Here is a 20,981-nt window from a genome sequence, read left to right as displayed (position 1 = left end):
CCCGTGGATATTTGCCAGCAGAACTCATGGGACTAAAACTTCCTAACATCTTCTGGTTGGTCTTGGTCTAATAATCTTCTGCCTGTGTCATGCATCTTAAAACTGAACTGGTGACCAGAGTCCTTGGGCGTGGAGAAGACCGACAAGCGAATGCGTGCTTTCCTTTGGAAATTTCCCCAGACCTCTGCATCAGTTGCTTTGTATGTCTCTCAACCTAACAGATTTTCTGGTGGTTGGTGTGATGGGCCTCCACTTGACTCATTTGGATGGACTCAAGCCCTTTTCTACCTGCCTGATTCAAAGTCAGATTCCCACTGTGACATGTTCAGCCAGAGTTTTGGCCAGTTGCTTGTACTGTTGACGCATGAAATGTAAAAAATACTTTCCATCCCTAGAAGTGTTTTCAGTTGACTCCATGATTGGCTCCATGGTAAGCCACTCAGTTTTAGTCAGGTTTAGCTTTCCTCATTTCCAATCACAGAAAGCAATGGCCAGATGATTCCAGGGAAGGAGCGTAGTGGGGGATGTTACCTCCTCTGCAGGAGTGTGCTGTCCCCCTTGATTTAGTTGGCTTGATCCAGTGCTTCTCATCTGCTTCAGTGAAAAAACAGATGGTTTAACTTTCCCTAGTGAAGATTGACACTCTTTCACCAAAAAACCCAAAACCTGGCAAACTAGTAAGGGTCAGCCTGAAACGAGATGTCACCCATTGCATATTTGCATGGAGGGCTGTGGCAAGGACCAGAGTATTTATTTATGAAAACAAATTAGAAGCGTGTTTTTCATGGCTGCTTGTCAAGGAAGACTTTTTGATTTATGTTCTTGCATCTTTGCATCCGAGATGAAAACCAGCATTGCTAAATGATGAGGTTCAGGGTGATACGAGCCAAACAGATGCACTTCAGAAAATGAAACTTCAATCTTGGATTTACTTAGCTCATTTCCTAGTGTCATTACATTATCCGGATGATGAATGTACTTCAGTTGTGTGATCCTACACTGAATGTATTTTTAAACTTTTTTTTTCACGCTCCCTTCTGTTGATCTCATCACATAGCTGTGTTAATAGATTTAAGGCAGTTTCATTTCCATACCATATGTTCTCTAAGGCGTTTTGGAAGGACAATTATGCTTTTATATTTGACTTTACCGTATGATGCCAATATGTACTCTGTTTTTCAGGTAGCAGAGGCAGGCATACGTGTTCTCAGAGAAGCTCTGAGTTTGCTTCTGTTTTCTGAAGGTGCTATCTCCTGCTGTCTTTTAGAGGAGCCAGGAAGGATGACACCTTGGACATGAGGACAAGGAGATCATGCAGTCGCTCTGCAAGTGTTTATTAGACTTATTTAACTCTCCAGCCCACTAATAGGATGTTTCCTGGAAGAGCAACTTCTAAACCGCTATTTCTGTAACATTAATTATTGGGTAAGGTAGGAGTTTACGCAGTAGCTGTAAGTATTGCAGTGAATTTAAAGGGTCGAGGCAGAGCAGAATCTTTCCTGCTTAGATTGCCATAGCTAACTGTAAGTGTAAATGATAAAACTGAATTATGTACTCTGAGAAAGCCCAAACTCTTTTGGGAAGGATATGATTTTTTTTCTATCTAACAAATCATGATGGCTGCCTGCAGAATAAACTCATCTGCAATTATGAACTGCTGCTGAGGCTTCACTGATTTACCTAAATCACTGGAGCAATGTCCTGAAGTTGACAAATTTAACAGCATCTGGATGGTACTAAATATGTTGAAACTTTCTTTAAACAAATATAGTAGTTTCTTTAAAGTGGTTTGTGTTAGAGGTGAACAGGTTGTCCCTAAACTAAAGATGTCGCTGAAGTTTGGAAGAAAAATTATTCAGTTGGATTATTTGGTAGCTTAGGCTGGGAAATTTCCTCTTCCTTGTGCGCGCTTCCTCGGGGTTTGGTTTTTTTAATTAAAATTTGATTATTTTTTTTTTTAATGATGAGCGGAGCCTGATAGAATTCAAACCAGAATGCCAGTATGTTTTTTTAATTGCTTAGAGAAGTTGGTATTTGCTCAGTTAAATTTTAACTTGATGAAGAGAACACTTATTTTCCCATAGCAGACTTATTTTTACCGCTTTTGTAGAAGTTAATGTCCTTTATTATCAATAATGAATGTATGGTCTTAGAGAAGAATCTTGAAATGCTATGAAAATATGGCTGCTAATAATTGTTGTTAGAAAGTAAATTGAGCAATTAAAAAGAAATTGGTATATAATCACTGGGAGCGACAATTCTATCAAATCCATTGCTGCATTTTAGGTTGTTGAAGCTGAAACCTCTATCCAGTTGATTTCAGGACTGTGGCTGGGATCTAAGTGGTACAGGGATAAGGGAGACTTCCAAAGAGGAATGTGAACAGGTTAGATTATTAGATTGGGGAATCCCTTTAGTGGTAGCGGTTTGGAAGATGGAGATGCAGGAGGTACCTTCCTCATGAAAACCTGAAAGCCTCGGGTGACTTTTGATGAGGGGAGGGAAATCCCAAAACAACAAGTTATGGACTATGAGGATGAATAGAATAACTTGGTCTTGTGTTTTACTCTTCATTTAAAAAAAAAAAAAAAATCCCCAAACCTCTGTTTCAGAGAAACATGTTTTAAAAAAGGCAACAACAAAACCCCTCATTCTTTTAAAAATCCATTCAAACCTGATCAGTTCTTTGTAGATTAGTGTTAAGGATGCTTGTTTAAGTCAAATTGATGATGAGTTTCAGCACAGACTTGATTGGAAAGGCTCAAGAAAAGTGGAAAATCCATGAGGCTCAAGTGTAAAGTCAATGAAGACAGCCAAGAATAAACAAATGGATTCCTATGTGTCTGTCAGATGCCAGATACTAACAGCTTAAAAACATCAATGCCCTTAAATATCTGTGAAACTTTAGGTTACTCTGTGCCTGCAGCCAAGGTATAGATAAGGATAACAATTCTAAGGTGGTTAAAATGCTTTCCTCTGCAGAAAGTGACTTTTGGGCTGAGGATGGAAAGGTAGGATAAGATGGGAAACAAGTTTTCTATCCTGAAAAGTCAGCTAAATCTCACGTTTCTGATCCAAATCATGGTCTGTGATTCCTGTGCACGCAGTCTAGGCAGACTTGGTATATCGGGGACAACATTTTATAGGTGGGGAATGCATGAGAACAGGACAGTTATGAACAGAAAGAGCAACGTTTCATATCATCTTATCTCTCTCTCAAAAAAAATAAAATACAGACAGTGTGTAAACGTCAGTGACAGTAAAGAAATAAGATCTATTTTGGTTCTCTCCGAACAATGCACGTTGATTAGCAATAACTTGACATTCGTCTGATCAACTAAGATGAGTCCCAAAACCCTTTCTGTGGGAGATCAATGCGTCTCATAATTTCCTTTTTAGCGCATTTTAAATTTTTGCTTAGTGCATTTTGAAATTTGCAGGAGTAACACACCTGCACCTTCTTCTGTCTGTGTTGGTGCCAGCAGCTAATCTTGGGAGCTCTTAGTGCATCAGACAAGCGCCATATCTTTGTGTGCCTGATGAGAGCTGAGAGGTAGCATCTGCTCCGGGATGGACCCGTTATCGCTGCAGGGCGATGGTAGAGAGGATGGCTTGTATGTTATGACCCCGGGCAGCTGCCTGTTGTGGCCAGCACCACTGTCCCAACATTTCTAATTCTGTTGGTGAAATGGAGTGCAAGTAATTGCAAAAACCAATAGGTTAAATAATCTGATTTTTTTTTTTATTATTACTTTATTTTATTGCTGGATCCTCGCTTCATCCTCCCCCTCCCTGTTTCATAATGACCTTGCTTTGCCTCTAGTGAGAAAATCGAACTAATTTTGTTGACTTGTCTTTTTAAATGCTCATTATTGGATTTACCCAACCTCTTTTTCTGATGTGGAGAGTTGTGCTGGCCTTGTGCCATCTGAATAATTCGTAGTAATCTGAAAGCAGTCGGTTCAAATGGTTTATGGTCGCCCTCACCTAACTTCTGCTTTTAAAGAAAACAATTCTTGTGAAACTGCTATCTATGTTGGTTTGGTTGGGCAGATGAGCGTTTTGAAATCCTTTGAGTATGGAAAAGATAGACAAGATGAATGCACAAGACTGAGAATATTTCAGCTGAAATATTTGCAATGTTACTGAATATGAATAAAAAATTTAGTAACTTGAGAAAAGTAATCGGTGTAATTTTTTTACGTAGGATCTTGGGTGTTTTTTCATTGAGGTCTGGTGACTTTAGGGAGAGGTTTGTGATCTTACATCATATTTTAAAGTAGCAAAAGTATGGTTTCTTTTTTATGACTGGTATTTGGTTCTTTTAAATCAGGTTCTACTATCAGGGAAAATGCCATATATTTTCTAGGTGATGATGTGCTCGTGGAAAACTATTTAGATCTGGATATTGTGGAGTTCCTGTAGTTCCCATCTCCGCTGTCCTTCATGTAAATAAAAGGTAGAAATGAAACCAGCTGTGTTATCTGAGCCTGTTCAACTGTACTCAGCATTGCATTTCAGTTTCTTCAGATAACACGCAGCTGACCTTGGCCGTGTCCTGTCCCCTTCCAAGGACAGGGATGCCAGGCTGGTGGTGTGTGTTGTTTTAAATACAGGTCCTGCTTTGTGTCCATTCCAGGCTGTGAGCTTGGGGAGGTATGCTGGGATGGAGAGATGCACAGTGGTCCTTGTTTGGTTTTGAATGGGCTCATGGTCTTAGTAAAGCCTACTGTGTGCTCATGTTTCTCATCACTATACATTGATGTTCAGCTTACCCGATATAATATTAAGAGTTGGGGCAGCATTTTGGATACTGTGGTCTGCTTGTGGAAATAATTTGTTTATAGGGGTCGAATCAAATGAAAGGTCCTCTACACAAACAGGTGAATGTTATTACAACCTTGCTGGCTGTAACAAGCCCTTCTCCTAGGACATTTGGAGATAGAAAACAGGATCTAGAAATCGTTTCAATCTTGTGGAAGCTATTTGGCTGCTCTCTAATTTAAAAGTCATAATAATAGCTAAAAAAATCTTCAAGAAACTTAATCCTTATCTTTATAATCAGTTCTTCACTGCAGTTTTGTTAAAAGCAGAATTTTCTTTTTCTGTTACTGATGGCATTTTTACACTAGCAAAGAAATTACCTAAAATATACTGCTAATACCCTTTACAAAGGAAAAGGCTTAAAACCCATCTGTACTGCAGTTTTTGGAGGGATGTCTGTATTTCATCTCCTGTGTCAGGTGGAATGAATGCTTTTCCATATCGAGATACAGACATCACTGAATGTTTTGTGTGGAAGAGGTGCCTTTTCTTCCCCTTGAACATAGAAAAGAAAAACTGGGAGAGACAGATTGGCACGTGGTAGAAAGTAAAAGGTGAGAGGGTCCGATGACTTTCTCTGGGAATAACCCTGCAACTGAAGCTAATAATCCTTGAATAATTAGAAGAATCACCTTAGAAATGTTCAAACCCAAAATATATTAGGGGAGAGGCTTCAGATTTATGGCAGGTATCAAAGGAAATGAATATACAAGGTGGATGAGAGATTTTTCTCCTACTGCATTTGGCACCCCATTTCAGGATAAGTGTGATTATCTGCTGACTGCAATTAGGGCAAATGCCGTCACCAGAGCTGCTTTGTGAGCTGCCCTGCAGTAAATGCACAAACAGATGTCGAAGAAGCGGTTTTGCAGACCTGGCTTAAAAGAGCTTCTCTTTCTCCACCTGATGTTTCTACTTGGGATGTGGAATTATCTTTGAGATGTTTAGTACTTTGCTGCTTCAATCTCTGTCATCTAATTTCTTACACCATCTGAGGATGCTTGACCTCTATCAGTGCAGACTGCTTGAGCTGTGTGCTTAAGAACCATTTGTTTTAATCTTTACTTTTTGAGGATGGACCAGGTCAGAATTTCTTTTTCATAGCAGTGCTCTATCCTAATGAAAAATCATTCCTGCCAATGGAAAAAAGTGGGAAGCTCACCCACCCACCGCCCCCCCCCCCCCCCCCCCCTTTTTATTCTGGTTGGAAAAATAGTCCTTCTAAAGGCAAGGGAGGACACATGGAAGTACAAAACACTCTGAACAGAAGAGAAAAAAACAAATACATTGTGTTAGTTTGAATATGCTCAGTTTTAATTTGTGCCCACTGAAGCACTGAAATCATTAAATCATTCCACTGCTAGTCTTGTGAATATTCCTATTTTTGCTGCTTGATCTCCAAAGAGACCAGATCTCCAACCTCCAGAGGAGATGGTTTTTCTCAGACAATATAATGAGATTCAGGCTGTTACCTTGATTGGCTTAATTCTTACCTTATTAGACTAATATAATGATTTTTTTTTAAAAAAAAGTTGTTTTCCAGAATGTGCTTTTGAATTTTATTTCCTCAACAGCTACATTCCTCTGCTACCCTATTTTGTGTTGAGCTCTAGCTTGGCCAGTTAAGGTGGAAGCTTCTACCCGAGTTCAAGAATTGAATTATGATCCAAGCTGCTGTGGTCTTCTAGCTTTTGCCCAAAGTTGGAAAGATTCAAATGAAATGCAAAGTCCATGAATATCTTTGTCCCCAGTGCCACCTTAATCCTTGTCTGTAGGTGCTGCTTGTCCTGCTTCATGTTGGGTGGCCCTACGGAGTTACCTGCTTGGCAGGTTTGGAAATCAGGATGCTTTTTTCCTAATCCTTATCGGTGATGTACAATTAGTGAAAGGTGTATGAACCCTCATAAACGAGCTTTAAATAACCCAGAGGATATCAGAGGCACCCTAAAATACAAGTTTATTATGGCAGTGTGCTGTGTCACTGCGTCTGCTGTAGATCCTTGATCATTTACTGCTTGTTTCATTTCAAAAAGGTGAATTATAGCATCCCTAATGGATGCATCGATTCCCTGGTACCGGTCACTGAACATTGCTGAATTTCTGTAGATTTCAGTCAGTATATCTGCTCCATCAAGAAAAACTGGTTAACCTTAAGGAGAAGTTGAATTTAGCTCAACCAGGTCTTGTAGTTCCCATAGACCCGTTGAAAGGTCTAGTCCTCTCTTGGTCGAGTGTTTGTCTTGTATACATGTTGGGTTTGGATGCTAGCACTGATCTCTCACTGGCCATCCATAGTACTTTGCCTGTGAAAACAATCACCATCCACATGTAGGAATTTTCTCAGTTTGTTGCTATTTTTTTAAAAAATAAAGCAGTCTTTCCTATGATATTCCAAGGCTCGTAACTGAACAAATATAAAGCGGGTCTTGGTAACAGTACTTTCCATCTTGCAGAGGATAGCAACCTCGTTAGTTAATTAATTAGTGTCTGAGATCCATTTTTCAAAATGCAGCTTGACTTCCTCCTGTATGTTTGCTCCTAAACGAGCAGCGGAGGTGGAAACTTTTTCCACATTGCCATACTGCACCTCTGTTTATTAAAAGGATCTCTAATTCCCCAAAATAACCTCATCTTCATAGTCCATCCAGTTCTTGCCTTCCCTATTTAAAATGTTGAGAGTGATGCCAGGATAGCATTTAGTTTTCTTAGTCCTTCACATGAAATCCACAGCTTATTTCAAGTATATCACGAACAATTAAAGTAGCCGCTGATTGTAGCTCTGTGTCCTTGTGAGAGCTGCAACTACAGAATTCAGAAACAAGATAAAATCTTGGGAAAAAATAAGATTTGCATAGGAACCTTTGTGCCTGTTAGGGCTAAGTGGACAAAAAGACAAGCTGCAGTGTGGAAACCCATGCTAAAAGTACTAACTGTGCTAACAGTGCTGGAAAGTATAATATATACTGGAATATAATACTGGTGGTATTTCAGACAAGCTGTCCCTTCAGTTTTAGAATATCAATATTAATTAGTGAAATATCAGCCTTGAAATATTTTGATGACATGCATTATTAAATACTTGAATAGCTTCCCCCCCTTTTTTTTTTTTCTTCTCTTTTCGATATTAATGTTTTCAAAGAACTGCAAAACTTGTGTTTTCAGGTAGCTGACAATAACTATTTTTAGTGAAGCTGTCATCTATAATTCAAGGGATTTTTCAGTACTTCTTGGATTGTAAGAAGGCTTTCGGTTTTGGTTTCATGTCCTGACGCATTCAGAACACTCTTCTTTGAGTTTAAAAGCCACTCTTGTGTTGTGGCACTTACCTGACAGCTTAATTTTGAGATTGAATATATTGTTTTGTGGTTAGTTTAAGTGCATCATCCTATTTGTGCCCTTGCTTGTAAATTATCATAATCTGTGGGATGAATATTTTTTATAAACATGGCCTTCAGAAGAAAAAGACCTTTTTTTTTTTTTTCCATAAACTAGTTGTTGGAAGTCTTGTTTAAAATATGACTCATCCTGTTTGGTGTGTGTTTGGGCTTTGGGTTTTTTTTTTTTTCTTTGTAAGGTAACTAAGCAGATCTGGCAGTACAGTTTTAATATTCTTTTTCCTTTGGCACATTTCTGAATGCTTTAAGATCTGTTCTTTGTGCTAGCTAGGCTATACAGAAAATGTATAGGTTGGTAGCAGGTATGCATTGCCTTGCAGTCTGTGGATAACGGGATCGAGTACCTGGCAGCTGCGTGGACTGGGGAGCAGAAGGATGCTTTCAGGTCAGTGCTACAAGCTTTTGTGTAGTTCTGCACTGAAAAGAAACACTACTTTTGTAGGATTTTTAAGTGCTCAGTTTAGAGGAGTGGAAGCTACCTGTACGGTCTGCCTATACAGATCAAATTTCTAAAATATATAGGTTAAGTGACACATTAAGCTGTTTCAGATGCTGAATTTAGAGGAGACGGGTAACACATGGCATTACCTCTTACTTAGTATGAACCTAAATCTAGTCATGAGCAGCTGCTTTTTTTTTTTTTTTTTTTTCCCCTGACAAAGCTGCAGTTATTGCTGTTGAGGGCTGACTTTCATTTATTGCAGAAAAGATGATTCTCTTTGGGGAAATGATTTCATCTGCAGATGGAAAACGGGAAGGAGGTGCAAGCAGAAGTGGCAAACCGGAGGACAAAGCTCACACGCGTTTTGCAGTTAGCTGAGGGTCGCCTTCATTTAAGGAGGGTTTTAAAAGAACGAGGATGAGCTTGTGTGGAAGCCTTGGTGATTTGTGTTTCAGAAATAAGACTTCTAGCAGAAGAAACCACATCTGGCAGGTGCCAGCATCTGCAGGGGTAGGTGCATGTGGTACTATAACAATAGGGACTTCTGAAAATAATTTTATTCATATTCAGATGCTTGAGAATAGCTGAATCGTAGTGTTGCTTAAAGAATACAAGACAGAGCAGAAAAGTTGGAGAATTATCTGTTTAAACTCTTGTTCATTAAAAGGTATGCTTTACCTAAAATGTTTGAAAAATGGTATTTGGCTTCTGACCAGCCTGAGTTGCTTTTTATTGTTCATTTTAATCTTGAGGAATATATATCCTATTAGTAGGAAAGTTGGAAATGTCTTTTTGGCAGAAGAGAAAGCTCAGCTTTTTGTGTTGATTGATCGTCGGGAGCAGACGGGTAATAATTTTTGTAAAATGTAATAAAATTGTGTTGGGAATACTAGAAAATTTTATTTGAAGCAGATTCTTTGCCAAAAAGAGTTTTCTGTGAAACGGCTTTAAAATCATGCCTTTCTCACTATCGGTTGCCGTCCATAATCCTCCATAAAATGAGGAAAGAGAGAACATCAGTAACAACATTATTATATCTTCTTCTAGCACTATTGCACTTAAATTTGACTTTGCACCTAAGCTGTATTCACTTCTTCCACATAACTTTGAAGCTCTTAAGACTACAGGAAAACATCTGAAATTATGAAGATATTATTTGACTCAGTATTCAAAAATAATGTGGTGACATTCAGTTATGCAAATTGTCCCTAATTTGGGGTTTTTTTAGGGAAATACAGCACAGGTATTCTCACTTCCAAAGTGGGTTAATGTTTGTTTTGATGGGTGTGTGGGCTCCATGATAAGCAAGGCTAAGAAGCATTGGCTTGTCTCGGCTTGTGCTGGAAGTGGGTTGACTTTCCTGAGGAAGGAGACCTCCAGACTGAGGATCTGCTGAATGGCATGGTTCTCTAACCAAACAAGACCCTTCAAAAGAATCCATATACTTATATATTGATACATATCAGTATATCAATAGATATCAATTGATATATATTAATATTAAAAATACTCTCACATTACGATAAAATTGCAATGTGAGATTATTTCTTGATGATAGCACATAAAAATGCAATTTTTTTTTAATAAGTTGCCATTTATTTCCCTTATCTTTAGAAATTTTCTAATGCAGCGATACAGCGGCCTTTAGGTGCTAGTGCAATGTATTTGTGTAATACTTAGTGTTTCTGGAAAGGCAAGTATCTTTTTGTTCAGCTGTTATTTCAGGTGTGATGCTTGTTGAAGCTGTAAGTGGTACTGGAGTGCCGCGCTGCATCCTTCAACGTGCATCCTTTTCCTCACAGTTGTAGTCAGGTTTCTCCTACTGCCAGTGCCTTCAGGGCTGGATTAGGAGTGGATGGATGCCCACATTGCCCCGGGTTTTGTTCTCTGAAGCTCCTGAGCTCTTCTAGGATAGAAGCATCTTGTCCTTAACACTGGTGTAATTCCTGGGCTCTGAAAAAGGTATTTTCTGCGTCTATTTTGGGGCTGGTGGGATGCTCCTCAGTGTGAACTTCTGGAGTCCTTGGCAGTGTCTCTCTGCTCTAGCAGTTAATATCCTTCATTTTTAACAGGTTCAAGAAGATTTTTATTGTAAACACTGGGCTTTTTCAGGCTCTATATGTGAAATTTTTGGCTGCAAACAAAATTATAAATAGCTAGGCATGTGCTTCTTCAGATAACAGGAAGATCTTATGTCCATTTACGGTTTACACAGCCATCTCCCTGCGAGCTGGCTCTTCTCTGCACTTGTATTAACGTGGTATTTGACAGTGATCTATGCTTTCAGGATATCAACTCCAGATTTGTTTCCAGTTGGGTTTCCAGAGGCTGAACTGCTCTGAGTAAACCTGTAAGGAGCAAATCCAACCAGCAAAGCTGGGTAATCAGATTTTGGCTGTTCACATGAACAGAATTGCTGTATTGGTGAGGGATGCTCTGTCAGACATTGATATTCGAGCCAGGAGTTAATCTGGCAAAACTTGAAGGTGCTGTAAATGTAATTTTGCCACTTTTATAAATGACATTATCTTGTATTTGCAACAGGGTTGTCATGCCTCTGGCCAGTGGCTACTTAATTAGTCATTAGAAGAAGCAAAACAACCTATAGCAATGATTCGTCCCCCCGAAAGTCTCCAAACACTTGGGACACACAAAACACTTCCTTAGTTTCTGGGGTTTTGTTAGTCCTTGCCACTCAGCTTACAGTTCTTGTTAGCCACATAGGGAAAATGAGAACAGCAGGTTTAAGGTAAACAAGTGCCACCCTTGCAGCCTGACAGATGATTCAGCAATTTCCTTTGATTTTTTTTTTTTTAAATTGTATTTTTTTATATTATTTTTTTTGTTTCTGGCAAAAAAAGCCAGGGGAGCAGCTAGAGGGCACGGTGGCTGATACAGTCTTCGTTATCAGTCCTTATTTGTCAGAACGAAGCTTTTAATGATGCTGCGTTTTTGCTAAGTACGCAGCATTTCTTGCATCCTTGCTTACTCCGACGTCATTTCATCAGTGAAGCTCCAGTACACAGAGAGAATTAACTTCCAAGCGCTGACTGTTCAGTGAGTACCATGAAGAAAGCTGATTATTTTAATAGTTTAACCCCACTGCCACTCTTTATCTGTAGGATGCACATTTTGGGAGCATGGTAGCGCTTCCAGAAATCAAGATGTAGTGACTCAAACTGGGAGCTCAAGAAAGAGGAACATTCCAGGGCAAGATTTTGTTTGCACCATTTTTTGGGGTCTCTCGGCATCACACAGAAGTGCTGTGATGGAAGTGAAGATGGAAGTCACTTCTTCCATTCATCTGGCTCAATGAGAAGACCTCACCTTACTGTAGTCCTTCTTTTTTTTTTTTTTTAAATTTTCTTTTTTTTTTTTCCCCTCGTCCATGCCTACAGTAGCACCTCCAGCCAGCAAGGCAGAATTCCTGCAGACAAGAGCTTTTTTCACTGCATAGCCCTGATTAATTCCTCGGACGCTGATTCATTCCCTGCACAGAAGGTGCTTTGACCTTTCAGGGAAGAGTACGTGATCGTGGTGTTATTCACATCCTAATTCAGTTCCGTGTGCATCAGAACTGTTTGCAACGGCTTCTAGGAGTAATTAATTTTGCAACAGCATTTCCTGTAATTTTTTGTTTTGTTTTTTTTCTTCCCATTTTCATTGTGTCTCAGCTAAAAGGTCATCTAAAAGGTCTGAACGAGTAGCAGCATCCTTGCCCGTCTTCCAGCTGCCAGGAGAGGAACCATTGAGTGGTTGTTGGACCACAGGGGAATATTAAAACCTCAAGGCATGGGGTAATTCAAGGCTCTGGGAGGAATTATCATCTACTGAAGTGCTTTATGTGTCCATGGGTTTCTTAAATAGCAAGAAATGTCAGATCAAAGTGTGGGTAAACAGAGCCCATTTCTGAAAGAGAAGATCACCTCCATTGTCCAGCAAGAAGCTTCCAGGTGACAAGCTGAAATGCAAGTCTCATCCTCTAGTATAGAAGTGACTAGACAGGAAGCTGATAGGCTTGCTTCAAGTGCTGAATAAAAATGAAAAATCAGGATAAAAGAGCCTGATAAGACTTTTCTCAGTTTTTCAAGCCACAGGAGAAGCTGGTGAGCTTAGGAACAGCTTAGAAAATGTTTGCAACCTATTTTAGGTTACACTTAGTGTGGGCAGCTATACATCTTTGGGAATGATTTACATAGTTTGAGCTGTGTATTTGCAACTTATTCCTTTATATTCTGGGAATCCTTCTCAAAGGCTGAGAAGACATCTCTGGCTGTACAGGCATGACAGTATGGGATCACCTCTCCTTGCAGAAATACTTCCCACTACCAGAGGCATGGTGGTTAACACTGACCAAGTTTGGTTCCTCCTTTTATTATGACTCATGACAATAACAGACAAAAACCAGTTTATGAATCCAACTTGGACCTGGGATTTCAAGAAGGTTTATCTACAAAATCATTTGGGTTTGCAGGAAGTGAAGGGACACCAGATTTTCAGGTTCACCCACATTTGCTTTGAACTCTGAGCAAGATGAAATGGATTTAGCAAGGGAGAAGAATTCTTGATTACAGAATTGGGACCAAATGGAAAATTTTAAGGGGAGAGGAAAGAATCCACCAGAGCGGTAGAATGTGTAGTTGGGATGCTACTGCCGTTGCACGCTTGTCCTTGCTGTCACAGGAGATGGGTGGTTTGGTGCCCACAGGGGTTGCATTTCGGTTGTGCCTTGGCACCCCATCGTGCCAGGTCCTGCAGGGACTTCTGTTGCTGCTGAGCCTCTGCAAGTGTGTCTCTGCTCTGCTTCTGTTCTAATTTAGGTTGTCTCACTGCACTGGCATCTTGCTTAGGTGCTTCAGTCCAAATAAACTCCTCTGAGATTTATCCAAAAGACCTTTTTTTGTATATGGATAATCTTGGAGTGCTGGTGGAGTTTTTTTCCACGTCCAAGGTTATCATCCCTTTTGAAGAAGTAAATTTGAATTGCAATTGCAAATCTAGTTGAAGATGTCCCCACTCATTACAGGACTGTTGGACTAGATGACCTCTAAAGGTCTCTTCAAGCCCAAACCACTCTATGATCACTATAATACTTGCAGATCTCACTTTTCCTGCATTAGAGGTTTCATTCTTCCGGGCAAGACTAATTTTACAGAAATTTTTCATTCAGTTTTACTGCAAAACAGTCCCCTTTGCACCTTCTGCCTTCCCTGTACCAATACTTGGGTCCATAAAGCTGCATTTTTAGGTAGCACCACCTCCTGCACTTGCACTGCAAGGTTCTTTGAGACAGACCAACACTGATGATTAAATGACGATAATGATGAATCTCTCCAATTAGGAAACAGTGGGAAGAGAAAACCATGGTGAGTACAGAAGAGAAAGGTGATAACAAGGAGAGAGTTACGTATTATACAGACTATCAAATGAACTGACATTTAAAACTGTGCAATAATAACCAAGATGTTGAGCATATACATGGGCTTTTCTGCCTGTGAGTATGGCATCAGTTTTGATGTCGTAGGGGTGTTATTTTGGGTACCAGCAGCACTATTTGCTGCTGCAGGAGAGAAATTTGGAGAGCTCATGTGCCGATATATTCAGATTAAGCAGCGAAGTATGTTTAAATTGCCAGTTTCTTTATCAGATTTTTAAAATTTATCTATTTCAGGAATTTCTGCCCCACACGGTATGCATTTTGACATACCTGTGGACAGATAAATCCAGGCTGTCTTGAGCGACCAAGCCTATTATGATTGCCTGAGGATTGGGAACGGGGAGAAAGTTTTGTTATTTTTGTAGCCCCTTGTCTGGGTTATGGGATGTTATAATAAACAAAGTGAACTTTGCTTCCAGAACAGCCGCTTTATCTGCTTCAACACTGACACTAATCTCTGTTTTTTCCAAATCATCCAATATTTGGCAAACTCTGTGATTTCAGGCTTTAGCTGTCACAGATTATTTATGATGGGTACTGATGCTTCCGGTGGACGGTTTATTTTGGATTTTTGCCATGTGTTGCTTACACTGTCCCTGAAAATGAAAATACTGAGATTGTTCTTTCTGAATGGGAAAATAAACGGCATGGCTGAAACCCTCCATTTCAGTTACCTTTCTGAAGGTAGTTGGAGCATCCTCATTTGTTTGATATTCCTTACAGAATAACGCTTGCTAAAAATTGCAGCCCCCAATGCAAGAGCTCTCACTATATGTGATAGTATATATGTTTAATTTGAGAAAGCACATTTGCTACCAGTGTTTATGTATATTAAACTGTGGTCAACTAGTAAGATTGCATATAATGTAAAGGTAAACCACTATTTACAAGTTTAGTGTATGCACAAAGCCTAGTTGACCGTCATAATTTCAGTATTTTTTCTGTCAACCTGCTGGTAATCAGATTATTACTGAGATTTTTATAAGGGTCTCTGAGCTACTTAGAAATATTAGTCTATTTTGTTATGTAGGACAACACAAGGCTTAATTTGTAATCTCGTGTTTGTTTGGAGATCATGCTTTTTACTTTGCAGATAGAATCATGTTATGACAGTAAAATTGAGCAAAATAAACCTGCAGGGTCAATTTGAGTAAAAATCTTCATTCAAAAGTAGAAAATGGAAAAGGATATAGAAAATATTAGGCTGAAAGTATATTGGCTTAAAATGTCATAAATTCTTCCTTTCACAGACATGCATAGTCTATAAATTTTGGCTGGAGCGTTCACGGGAGCTTGCAATTATTTCTGACCTCTGAGGTCTGATGTATCCTCTGGGTTTCCATCTCCCGTGGGATCAGCATCCTGTTACTGCCGCCTTCATCCTTGCCAAAGGCAGTCCATGAGCGAAGCAGCTGAGCGATAGCTTGGTGGTGGAGTCAGGTCATCTTGTAATCTGCCACTTCTTTGGGTACAGAGACAAGCATCCCCTTTCAGTAAGATACTAGCTTTTCTTTTCCATAAGCCTATATAAGGGACTTCGATTATATCTTCTCATTTAAACACATAGCAACGCAAGATGTCTTTAATTAAAATAGCACATAGAGCAAGTATTTGTGGGTTGCAAAATACTTACTCTGTTTTGTTCTTTTCATGTTCCTATTTAATTTTTTGTGTCCGAACACAAAAACATTGTTAATTTTAGAAGCAATATAAAGTCTAATACGACAGCCTGCTTGAACAGTTGTCATTAGGAGAACCTTTCCCATAATTACCTAATTACGCATATTTCATTGCAATATTTTCACCAAAATACTTTGGAAACTGACTGTCTGCAAGAGGCGTGTTTGATGTTGAGCAGAGCCAGGCTCATGTGCATCAGCGGTTGGGAGACCACAAGCAATTATCTTCATTAATGTTTCTTTGACCTAACATAATACTCCAAGACATGGTTAGCGTTATTAAAAACAAATCCTGTGGCATGCCTCCTGTGATTTATAAGGCTCAAATTAACACCTCTTTGCTTTCTGACCTCGCTAAATTTCTTAGTCATTAGTGGAAGCTTCTGGCATTTGAGTGGTTTAGGGGGGGGCTTGGCTCTTCTGCGTTCCCAGAGTTACTGGGACTTTTAGCATCTCCATGGGGTTCATGCCTGGGTCGCAATTCTGCTGAATTCAAGTTGTTTGGATACAGAAGACACAGATGTTTGTTATTCTCCTGAGTCCATGCAGAATAAGCTTCTATAGAGAAGGGAGGAAAGCTTTTGGGTAGGTGTGGTAGAGTGGCGTGATGCTTTATAGAGGATTTATTGATCTTGCATGTATCTGACAGGAGGAAGGAGGTAGCAGAGGAGGTTGGTTTGCTCAAGGTAACCAACTTAAAGTCCTGTTTGCAGTTCTCGCGTGAGTCAGCAGTCTTCGATACGCTCTGATAACTTGAATGAAAATAGCCAGTCCTCTTGTCATAAGCTTTGAAGTAAAATCTTCATAAGGAATTATCTAGCTTAAGCATGGTGGGGTTTTTTTCCCTTCTTGAAGAAAAGTTGCTGCTGGAGTCATAGAGCCAGACAAAGAAAGCCCAACCCAGCACTTAACTGACATCATCCCTGTTGCATCTGTGCCTATAATAAAGCTATAGGAAAGCAGCTGGAGTGCTTCCCGGTATATAATATATGTCCTTCTACCAAGCAATGCGCCGTGAATTCCTGCCAGATGTATTTCACTGTGACATATTAATTTCTTTGCTTTGAATAGCGTGTGGCTGGGGATAATATACTTAATGAAATATTAGAGCGAGAAACAATGCAACATAAAATAATGCTTTTCATTTGAGGAGCTCAGAAATTTTGTAGTAAATGAAACAAATCTCCAAATCCCAGCCCTGCATTGATGTAGAAGGTGAGGGTGGCTGTGCTTGGACTGAAGGTCTTGGATCTGGGTACTTGAGGAGGAGCGCAAGGACAGGGTAACCATGTGAAATGCTTCCTCGGAATATTCTTCCTGACATGAAATATCTGAAGCTCAGGAGCTCCCTAAACCTGACATGGGTTTTCACCTCAGTTTTTTTTGACCATTCTTGAGCATTTTGTTGACGCCGTTGAGGAACTGTCATAGTCATGAGGTCTTCCTCATGGGGCAGTGCTCAAGGAAAAGCTCAACGTTGTACGTAACATTAGGATGTGCATCCCATAAACTTTTACCTGTATTAAATGTCACCTGCCATTTCATTGCCCAGATCCCGGCTCCGAGGGTCCTCTGCATTTCTTCATAGTTACCTTTGGTCTTTATGTTGGAATAACTCTTAACATCTTGAAGGGGAGTTCTGAGTTTGTTAGAACCAATTGCTGGAGAACTGAGGACCGTTAACTCTGGAACTGCTTTCATTTGGGGCTGGTTGTGGGATGTTGTCGTCTTGTAGTGATTAAGTTTGAAAAATTGGCTGTGCAGTTGATGTTTCAGCGCTGGAGATCTGTGTTCTGTGGTGTTTAAGAATACAAGAGAAACCGAAAGTGAGACTGTATGAATGAGTTGGCTGTAATACTTCATATCTGATGTCAGATACGGACATCACTGAAAAAGGTTGACTTGGTGGGTGGAAAAGTGCTACTGTTTGAATCCCAATGGGTTGAAAATCTCCTGGACAGGAGGAGAAAGGAGTTTTTCTACAGTTCACTGGCACAGGACTGTGGGATAATGAAACTAGGGCAAGGACCAGGTCCACAGGGGAAGGCGATGGTCATTTTATCTTAGCAGCTAAAATTTGAGCTTGTTGTGTACCACACACCCCTGAGAAGCTGATGATTCTTCCCACAGTCTGGATTTTGGAGCAGCTGTAGGAAGAGGTGAATTGAGTCAATACAAGGTCCTCATCCCAGGAGTGTTGGAGCAAAGTATCAGGCCTATCGGCAGTGTGTACTCTTGGATGGGCGCTGCTGTGGTAGTCGTGTGTCCCTTTACAATGTGAGAGAACTTGGAGCTTGTGACCACTGAGTAATCAAATTTTTTTTGACCTTGATACTAGGCAAATCATTGTCTTTCAAGAGTAATTTTGAATGTTGCTCAGGAAGGCCTTTGAACTGACAAGAGAAAATGGCCTCAAGTCGTGCCAGGGGAGGTTTAGATTGGATGTTAGGAAAAATGTCTTCACCAAAAGGGTTGTCAAGCATTGGAACAGGCTGCCCGGGGAAGTGGTGGAGTCACCATCCCTGGGGGGTATTTAAAAGGCATGTAGATGCAGCACTTAGGGACATGGTTTATTGGTGGACTTGGCAGTGTTAGGGTAACAGTTGGACTTGATGATCTTAAAGATCTTTTCCAACCTAAACAATTCTACAATTCTATGACAAAGGTGGCATTTTCCTTTTGGTTGGAGTATGCCTTTAAGGTGATATTTTAAAGTGTTTTTTTTTAAGTTAGCATTTTATGCAACTGCTCAAAATCTCAAAAGTTTTAGTTCTCTAACAACGTCTAGGAATTTATATGTATGGGTAGGTCAGTGTTGGGAAAGTCAAGGGGTGTTTTCCAAAGTCATGGTTAGCTGAATGATGCTTTCCCTAAAAGTTGGCATGAAGTATGCAAACATGGAAATAGAGACACTAACTCTTAAATAAGTCATTTGGTAATATTAAGCAATAAGGCTGTAGCAACTTTTCACATGAGAAGAATGCCGCTATTGATTCAGTAGGCTGTCTGGTATGTTGCTCACAAAATACTGATTTTATTCTCTGTAAAATACACTGAAAATCAGAGGGTCTTTTTGAATCTTTGCTGATTCAGTCAGGGAAAAATTAGCAAAAGCTTGAGGTGCTGTGGGTAGTTATGTCTGAGTAGAGAGGGGCCTGAGGTGTGAGTAGTGTTTGTGTGTTAAACACTTATTTATTACAGCTTTGGTGTGTGAAAACCCTGCTCTCTTTTCAGATGTTGGTTGGGAATCATCATTTGCCTTGTTTAAGGCAATTGGTATTGCCACTTGAGTTGCTCCATTGCATCTCATAGTGCACATCAACTGGTTTTCAAGGATCCCTGCCAAGATAAAACACCTAATCTATTTTTGTTTTGGTTTGGTTTTTTTTAGCATTTCTAACATGATGACCTGACAAGATATAGGACGGTCCTGACTATGCAGCACAGGTACTGATGGGAAAGGATCCAATATGAGTGTAAATGATGTTGGAGGAAGACGACGCTTTGAGGATAGTGAGTACACGCTGCACATATACCCCGGGAGCATTGCAGAAGGGACTATCTATTGCCCCATCACCGCCAGGAAAACTTCCACAGCTGCCGAGGTGATTGATTCACTCATTAATAAACTTCAGCTCGAGAAAACAAAATGTTACGTCCTTGCCGAGGTGAAGGAGTTTGGTGGGGAGGAATGGATCCTCAACCCTACGGACTGCCCAGTCCAGCGCATGATGCTGTGGCCTCGCATGGCCCTGGAGAACCGCATCAGCGGCGAGGATTATCGCTTCCTCCTGCGGGAGAAGAACCTGGACGGGTCCATTCACTACGGGAGCCTCCAGTCCTGGCTGCGGGTGACGGAGGAGCGTCGCAGGATGGTGGAGCGTGGCTTCCTTCCCCAGCCACAGCAGAAGGACTATGATGACTTGTGCAGCCTGCCGGACTTGAATGAGAAAACGCTCCTGGAAAATCTCAGAAACCGCTTCAAGCAAGAAAAAATCTACACCTATGTAGGCAGCATCCTCATTGTTATTAATCCGTTCAAGTTTCTACCTATTTATAACCCCAAGTATGTCAAGATGTATGATAACCATCAGCTGGGAAAGCTGGAGCCCCATATTTATGCTGTGGCAGACGTGGCTTACCACGCCATGCTTCAGCGGAGGAAGAACCAGTGCATCGTGATTTCGGGAGAGAGCGGGTCGGGAAAGACGCAGAGCACCAACTTTCTGATTCATCACCTCACCGCCCTCAGCCAGAAGGGATTTGCCAGTGGAGTAGAACAGATTATTCTTGGAGCTGGACCAGTGCTCGAGGTAAGATGAAAGCAATAGTAGCGTGGAAACTTTTTAACGGTGCAAAAAAACCCCCAAAACCCCAAGTAGTTGGGGTTTTATTATACTAGTCTGGGTTTATCTGATAAACACTGATAATAAAGTTACAACAGTATTAACAATGTGTTTCTGCCTATAGAATCCTACGGGCCTAAGAGAAAAAGGGAAAATAAAAGTACAGCAAATGACTTTCTGACAAATTTATTAATGCTCTGTTTTCACTCAAGTGTTTTTCAATACTGATATATCTTGGAGATTTTTCAGTTAGAAAATGGAAATGAAAAAGCCTTTCTTGAATTATTGGTAGCCTTTCTTGATAGTACATTGAAAAGAGAGTTCATTGCACACAGTATATTGATAGTGTTGTATTTATGGAGTTCCTGTGCACTCGGCTTCATTGAGCTGGGGAAGAGATCAAAGGTAACTTTCATCGTCGAAATTTTATTTTCTAATCCTGAGTACTTTATTTGCCTGGTGCAATTAGTTACTTTATGAGGACTCTTCCTGTGTATGAAAGGAGATTAGATGAACTGCATCATTAACACTGCAGGTATGAAACTCTAAAGAGGAATGCAAGCATTCATGAATTAATTTGCTTTGAGTTTGCCCTGTAAGTCTTTGAAATGGTTTTCCTTAGAATGGCCAGTTTTGCTTGTTAAAGAGTTTTGTTTGTCAAAGCCTGTCTGCACATGTGACGTGAGCATCAGCTTCAGCCGTGCCGTTGCTCTTATCTGAAGTTGTGGTACAGAGAGGTGACTCGATGGCTGTGTTTTCTTCTTTTAAATAGAAAGTGGCTTCAACTAAAGGATAGTATAACTCATGGATTTGGGGGGATTTGTTTCCTATTTTGAAAAGGTTTTTTTGGCAGTTGTA

General features: G+C 40.2%; 1 protein-coding gene across 9 annotated transcripts in view; it reads left to right on the top strand.

Moving 5' to 3' along the window:
- Window positions 1-20,981, top strand: part of MYO9A (myosin IXA) — a 190,100-nt gene that overhangs the window by 15,323 nt on the left and 153,796 nt on the right. For all 9 annotated transcript variants that reach the window (XM_074880273.1, XM_074880274.1, XM_074880276.1 and 6 more), the window contains exon 2: window positions 19,169-20,090. In XM_074880273.1, coding sequence (XP_074736374.1) covers window positions 19,248-20,090 — 843 coding nt within the window. In that variant the 5' untranslated portion in view covers window positions 19,169-19,247. The remainder of the gene's footprint in view (window positions 1-19,168; window positions 20,091-20,981) is intronic.

The sequence above is a fragment of the Strix uralensis genome, chromosome 11 (genome assembly GCF_047716275.1).
Source record: "Strix uralensis isolate ZFMK-TIS-50842 chromosome 11, bStrUra1, whole genome shotgun sequence".
Taxonomy (NCBI): Eukaryota; Metazoa; Chordata; class Aves; order Strigiformes; family Strigidae; genus Strix; species Strix uralensis.
Note: the sequence above shows the minus strand (reverse complement) of the source record. Positions and strands in the feature narration are given on the sequence as shown.